We start from the raw sequence: 7,458 nt of genomic DNA, 5'->3' as shown, positions 1-7,458 counted from the left end.
AATATTTTCAAACTCATTACAAATATCATTATTTTGCAGGCTGGGGTGGGGTAGGTTAGGGTAGGTCTTACATTAACTCTCTGGTAGAGTAGAGTAGAGGTATATAACAATATCTTTGGTAGTTATCAACGTATATAAGTGTATAATCTATGGTTATCAATCTTCATTTATAGTTGTGTGCGGCATCCGTTTAAGTCTTAAATCAATTTGTTTTAGGGATTTGCCATTGAAGTATTATTTTAAAGTCTTTAGGGAATTTATAAACGCTCTGTATCCTGTTTACTTTATAATTTCAACTGCTAAAATTTAAGTTGTTCGGCAGTAAATCAAAACAGCCATCAGGTTATTATGTTACTCAACAAAACCAGGTTTATTGTTTTTCTTGTTGAAACCACGATCCATCCTAATCGGCTAGACTTAATAATAAGTATAGATTGAGGGTTGTTACAAAAATATATTTTATGTGTTATGCAGGCTGGTGGGATTAACAAATCGCTCTCGAAAGAGCAATATGGAGAGCAATACCACGTCGGATGTCGTAATTTTGAGTGGCAATTCCCACCCAGAATTGGCTGATCTAATTGCAGAGTAATTATTTTTATTGAATTCTCGTAAATAGTTCAGTTTTGCTTGTGTTTTTAATTTTTACCTGTCCCTTTCTTATTATTGTTGATAAAAGATAATGTTTTATTTACAGTCGCTTGGGTGTACGTAAAGGAGGATGTTCAGTTTATCACAAAACAAACAGAGAAACGATGGTGGAAATCGCGGATTCAATCCGCGGTAAAAATATCTACATAGTTCAAACTGGAACAAAGTAAGTTTAAGTATTACTCATTGTGGAAATTGACATTAAGACTGTCTAATAAAACACTTTTTTCGGATTTTATCGCGGTTTATTGTTAACTTTTGATTCCTTTGAATCAAAAACCAAGCATAATTCACCACAGATTAAAGACTCAATTAGCACATTCTGCGTAGATAGGACTATATAAGATATTGATGTATGTCGGGTAGTTTCGAATAACTTTGTAACGTTGGGATGTCTGACACCTCAGTCCTCCCGTGACCATGGTTGCTGTAAAGTATCCGAAACGTCGGGAATCAAAAGTTAACAATAAACCGTGATAAAATCCGAAAAAAGTGTTTTATTAAATGAGTAAAATTCGCGTAAACATTAGAAAACAATTAAGACTGTCTGTTTAACTAATTGTTGACACGACTATCCGGCGTTCAACAGTATCTAACATAGAAGTTTTAACATATTTTTCTTTTTCACCATAACATTCTAATTTATGTCATTGTTTGATGTTTTCTTTGGTACACATCCCAAAAAGGGAACAGACGTTGCTTATTTTGTTTTGTTCTGGAGATAATTGATCAAATAGACACTAGAAGGAGTAATTTTTATGTTACCTACCCCACAAGTTATTTTCTAATTATCTTTCTGGAGCTGCTGACCCAATCTTATCCTGCTAGATCTTTTCGTCAATTGTTTCTAAAATAATTATTTTGAACAACAGAAATCAGTTTTAATAAAAGATATGAAAAACATTAAAAAATAAAAAATGTTGATGAGCTATTAAAATTTTGATACTTTTAAACATCTAGGTACCTCCCCTAAATCTGTCCCATAATGTAAGTTCTCTATTGACTACAGGAAATGATATCATCAGGTCAAGTATCTGGTTATTTCCTGTTGTTGTAATAAGTGATGTAAATATTTGTTCTTGTGATAAGCACTTGAATTATAAACAAAATAAGCAAATATTCTAGGAAATGTATTTTTCCTATTATCTTTTTCACATTGTACAGTATACAATTTTTCAAGTTTCCATATACATGTAAGTAATAATAATAATAAAACTCATTGACATAGGAAGGATTAGTGCTCTGTTAAATATTATTTTAATTTTGCAATAAAAACATGACAATCATTAATTGAAGAAATGGCTAATTAGCTATAAGTCTGCCCATTGTACTTCACTATCTGTAACTATCTTTATGCTTTGTTTGTAATATATTTGTGGTGTACAATAAAGTATAAAAAAATATATATATTTAATTAAAAAGCACAATCCACTAACTCTTGCCGTTCAGGAGACGTGGTTAAGACCTGGTTCTCATTTTAGAGTCCCGGGCTATGCATGCCTATGGAACGACAGGACTGATGGCAAAGCTGGAGCAGCCATACTGGTCTCCAGGAACTGTATATATTCTTCTGTTTCCATTCCCTCACACAGGGCATCTACGCTGGGCAGGCGGGTTGGTGACCGCAGATCTGGCTTTGTCGCACCGAAGACGCTGCTGCCCGCCTTCGGCCTGTGTATTTCAAAGTCAGCAGTTGAATGGTTATCCCGCCACCAGTCGACTTTTTAAGTTCCAAGGTGGTAGCGGAACAGTGTTATCCCTTAGTCGTCTCTTACGACACCCACGGGAAGAGAGGGGGTGACTATATTCTTTAGTACTGTAGCCACACAGTAAACTGACTATAAATCATAAATTCATAATCCAGTGTATTATGATTGGGACTAGATGACGGCAAGTCTTTAGCTCTGATGAAGTCGGGAATATTAGTTCCTAACCAAGATTGGGTGGATCCAGCTTTATGATCCGGCGCCAAGTTTGGCTAAAAGGACCATTATTGAACATGGGGTTGTTAAGACAGTTACCTTCTCAAGAATGGTATCTTGATACACTTGTGCCGATGTTTTGATACCTTTTTCACAAAAGTATGGCTCAGTCACTCCTTCATAGCTAACACCCTACAAAACCATCACTGAAGTCGGATAATGCCCACTTTGTACTCTGTTGACTAATCGGGAAGCTTTCTTAGAGCTTTGAGCATAAATATGGTCATTTTGTTTATTAAAATTTTGGTTAATTGTAAAAATTTTGTGTGACTTCCATTTGCGTACCGCTTAAGTAGTTGTTTTGTTTTTACCACCCTACCCTTTTTTAAATTATCAGTTAAGAAATGAGTGTGTCTCTTTATAGGCTGCAATTCCTAAGTCATCTTTTAAATACGCTACATGGTTATAGGTTCTATCTTCATCTCCTGTGATAAAATCTTGCTTTTGGACAGGATTTCTTCGAATTCTTACCATTACTGCTTTGATTGCCTTTTTCGTATGAACACTACGTGGACGGCCAGATTTTTTCTGTCACAAACTGAAGAGGTTTTATTGTACCTATCAATAGCCCGGTACACTAACATTTGAGTAATACCAAGCATATGGAGAATTTTAAAAATTGTATTTGGATCCATACCTACTTAACTTATTGCAATCACAGTGATTTGGGTCTCTTTATCACCCTACTCCATTTTAATATCGCAAAATATTTTATAATGTATTTGTTGCAAAAATGAGCAAACACAATGAACAATCATATTAAAAAAAAATTCAAATGTAATAATAATACTGTCACAATTAATAATTATTTATTTTTAATTATAACAGTATTTATGGCCAGACTGTAAATAGTCCATTACATATTTTTGTATATTTGGTTTACAGGGATGTTAACAATAACATTATGGAATTGTTAATTATGGCATATGCATGCAAGACTTCATCAGCACGATCCATTGTTGGTGTCATTCCATATCTGCCGTACAGTAAGCAGTGCAAAATGAGGAAACGTGGATGTATTGTTACAAAGCTGTTAGCTAAAATGATGTGCAAGTCTGGCTTAACACACATAATTACAATGGACTTGCATCAGAAGGAGATACAAGGTTTCTTTGATTGTCCGGTTGATAACTTGAGAGCATCGCCATTTTTGTTACAGTATATACAAGAGAGCGTAAGTTCATTAAATTTCATTAACCGTCTCTAAAGTGATATTAAATTACTTGTCTTCTATAAATTATATAATTTATTTCTGACCATTATTCCGTTATATTTGCTTCATAAAGAAATTATGGTCTGTTCATAAAATGTTTCATATTACCCCCACTTTTGGTTTTATCAAGCTTTGTCATAATATGCTTAACCCGTTCATTTTGTATGATTATTATCATGTAGGAAAGTTCAAGCCTTTCCTTTTTAGACATTTATTTTAATTTATAAAATAAATATATATAAAAGAAATATGTATTTTATCAATAATTTAATTTTGTTTAAACATTTTTGAATATCATATCAAAAATTGACCGCTCCAGCGGGGTTCGAAACCGCGTCTCCGACTGACCGTGTCGGCGCTCTAGCCAATTAAGCTATGGAACGATGTACCCGCTAGATCGAAATCGCGGTCAATTTTTGATATGATATTCAAAAATGTTTCGAATTCCTAATGTGTGGGTAACACAAAAATAAAATTGTACATATTAATTTTGTTTGTTGTAAGAATCTTATTTTCCTAAAATTAGATTTGTTTTATCACTCCTGTGTGATCAAAGCTTCATTTGTACAAATTAGGTTACACAAAACAAGTAAAATTCCTATTAGCAAGTGTTTTTTAAAAAACACATTCTGTATATAAATTTTAATATATTTCAGGATTTATCATGCATGTAAGCTATGTGGCTACGGCCGTAAAGAATATAGCCACCCACTCTCTTCCGTGGGTGTATAAGAGGTGAATAAGGGATAAAACAGTTCAACTACCACCTTGGAACTTAGAAAGCCGACCGATGGCGGGTTAACTATCCGTCTACTGGCTTTGAAATACACTGGCCGAAGACAAGCAGCAGCGTCTTCGGTGCGACAAAGCCAGCCCTGCGGTCACCAAACCGCCTGCCCAGTGTGGTGACTATGGGCAACACACATGACTTCACACCATTTTTGGCGCGAACTTGTAGAGGCCTATGTCCAGCAGTGGACTGCGATAGGCTGAAGAGATTATGGTGTTGATGAATAACATGGTATTATTTATATGCATGTTTTAATACTGTGATCTGTTTTAATATGTGATTACAATTGATATATTGGTTATAAAATGTTTGTTTTTATCTTTTCTAATAATATCAAATATAGCTCTAGTTTAAATATAGTATCTTAAGAAATTATAGCCCTGTTCTCTTTATTCAGTTGTTATGAAATAAGTTTGTAAGGTAATTTAAACAAATAATTTAAGACAAATAATTTTGTCGATAGATACCGGACTACCGTAACTCTGTAATAGTAGCCCGCAATCCTGGTTCAGCAAAAAAAGCCACATCATATGCTGAAAGATTGCGCCTTGCCATCGCTGTCATTCACGGAGAGCAGAAGGAGGCAGAGAGTGACGAAGTGGATGGTAGATACTCACCACCCTGCATTCCTAGGTAAGTAAATCTAGAAATTAATTTTTCTACATATTTTTACTAGGCATCTGTAACTTTGTCTTTTTAGAAACTCAGCACAATGCGTAACGACGAGTTGGCGCAACAGTCGCCTCACTGATTTGTGGCTGTTGTACTGGTGGTTGTGGGTTCAATCCTTGCATATGACAAACATTTCGAAATCTGTCTATCTGTCTCGTGGTGTTTATGCAGTCCTTGTGGGTCTCCCCACCGTACCCCGGAGAGCATGTTAAGCCATCAGTCCCGGTTGTTATCATGTATATCTGATAGTTATCGTTGCTCATAGTAGGGAATAAGGGCAAAGAGGCCTATGCCTAGCTGCCGGATAATACAGGCTGAAGGGACTATGTTTTAACTAATGTGACACAAACACTATATTATTTCAAGTGCTTATTAAACTCAATAATAAAAGTCATTACAGTTACCATTCATTTACAGACTGATTAATTTATTTTAAGTCAATAGGATACTGTTGATATTGTTGGCAAAGATGTTCTTACATCTCAATCCTGTCATATTTCAGTGTTGACAGATCACGCACTATGGATGTCTCTGTTGGAGTACCAGTGCACCCAGCCAAAGAAAAACCACCAATTAATGTAGTAGGAGATGTTGGAGGTAGAATTGCTATTATGGTGGTATGTACAATTATTTTAAATAAATTAATCCTAATTCAATGTCGTAGTTGTTTGCATCAAATGCACTCTTGTCTTTTTTCAGGATGACATGATTGACGACGTCCAATCATTTGTAGCTGCAGCAGAAGTACTAAAAGAGTGTGGAGCATATAAAATTTATGTATTAGCAACACATGGTCTGCTGTCTTCAGATGCACCGCGACTCATCGAAGATTCCCCCATCGATGAAGTGGTGGTCACAAACACAGTACCACACGAGCTACAGAAAATGCAGTGTAACAAAATCAAAACCATCGACATATCGGTACTGCTCAGTGAGGCAATCAGGCGCATCCACAATAAAGAATCTATGTCATATCTCTTCAAAAATGTCACTCTTGAAGATTAAATTAGTATAATAAATCATATTTTTATTTTTTACCATGTGAAAAGTTTCTTATATACGTATTATTAAGTATTTTTTTAGTATTACCAACAATAGTATCATTTTAATTCAAAAATCAGAACAAATATTTGTTTAAAAATGTATTAAACTAAATATGCAGTATAACAGTCACAATAAATGACATACAAATTTAAATATAAATTTGATTTGAAGATGAAACAAGTAATTAAATATTGATTTAGGATGGATAAAAATAGTTTTGATTTTTTTATTTTTTTTTTAATAAGGTAAGCATTTTGTTTTATAGGTTTCCGGCTAGCAAGGTTTTAAACTCCATTTTGTAAATTGTTTATTATTCTATGTGTGTGTGATAATTAGTAAAATGATAATGCTATATTTTACAATTTTTCCATTTTGATTTGCATTATATGAATAAATTTTAAACTTAACTGTGATTATGTATTTGTAATGATGGGAATCGAAAACTTATTGTGTCTAATAAAGTCCAAAGCTTATAAAAATAATGAATAAGTTAAAAATAATTGTATAGAATAGTAGTAAATTACTTGAATCTTATATATTGTATTGTTATATCTATACTTTCATTAAATATTTTTGTGGCACTAATGTTTGTTATTTAATCATCCATTTAATTTATTTTTAAGATTTTGGTATCCAGTCAGCTAAATAAAAAATAAAAGTAGCTACTCATTCCTCACTTGCGAAAAGGAATCGTAAACACCGTTGGAATTAGGAACTAGGAATTTTGCTGCTACGTTGCAACAAGTACGACAATATACAAAACTAGCTGTAACTGCGACTTTGTCCCGTGTAAGATGTAATAAAAAAGTTATTTTTCAGTTCGCAGAGATAATTTAAATAAATTTCTAAAATAAAAGTAGCCTAAGTTACTCCTTACTATATCAGCTATCTGCCAGTGAAAGTCCCGTCAAATTCGGTCCAGCTGTTTCAGAGATTAGCCGGAACAAACAGACAAAAATTGTAAAACATGTTATTTTGGTATATGTACCTTGTATAAATCGATATGCATTTAGTAAATAATAATAAAATGGTCATACGGATCGGTTTAGGTAAATTTGAAAAGAATGAAATAATAAATATTTTGAAGATAAGAATAGTTCCCACCT

General features: G+C 33.7%; 1 protein-coding gene across 1 annotated transcript; it reads left to right on the top strand.

The window, feature by feature from the left end:
* Positions 1-496: 496 nt before the first annotated feature.
* Positions 497-6,933, top strand: LOC123656903 (phosphoribosyl pyrophosphate synthase-associated protein 2). Its single transcript, XM_045592516.1, has 6 exons — positions 497-588; positions 698-817; positions 3,519-3,807; positions 5,100-5,269; positions 5,811-5,925; positions 6,008-6,933. Exons 1-6 carry the CDS (start codon positions 512-514, stop codon positions 6,311-6,313), a joined length of 1,077 nt encoding a protein of 358 aa, XP_045448472.1. The 5' UTR covers positions 497-511; the 3' UTR covers positions 6,314-6,933.
* Positions 6,934-7,458: the final 525 nt, after the last annotated feature.

Source organism: Melitaea cinxia, chromosome 10, assembly GCF_905220565.1.
Source record: "Melitaea cinxia chromosome 10, ilMelCinx1.1, whole genome shotgun sequence".
Taxonomy (NCBI): Eukaryota; Metazoa; Arthropoda; class Insecta; order Lepidoptera; family Nymphalidae; genus Melitaea; species Melitaea cinxia.
Note: the sequence above shows the minus strand (reverse complement) of the source record. Positions and strands in the feature narration are given on the sequence as shown.

What these genes read in the sequence shown, in the direction of transcription:
- LOC123656903 (XM_045592516.1), top strand. Translation starts at nt 512, where the DNA reads ATGGAGAGCAATACCACGTCGGATGTCGTAATTTTGAGTGGCAATTCC. An exon ending in ATAGTTCAAACTGGAACAAA is followed by an intron (nt 818 to 3,518) that starts GTAAGTTTAAGT and finishes TTTGGTTTACAG; the next exon opens with GGATGTTAACAATAACATTA. An exon ending in TCACCACCCTGCATTCCTAG is followed by an intron (nt 5,270 to 5,810) that starts GTAAGTAAATCT and finishes GTCATATTTCAG; the next exon opens with TGTTGACAGATCACGCACTA.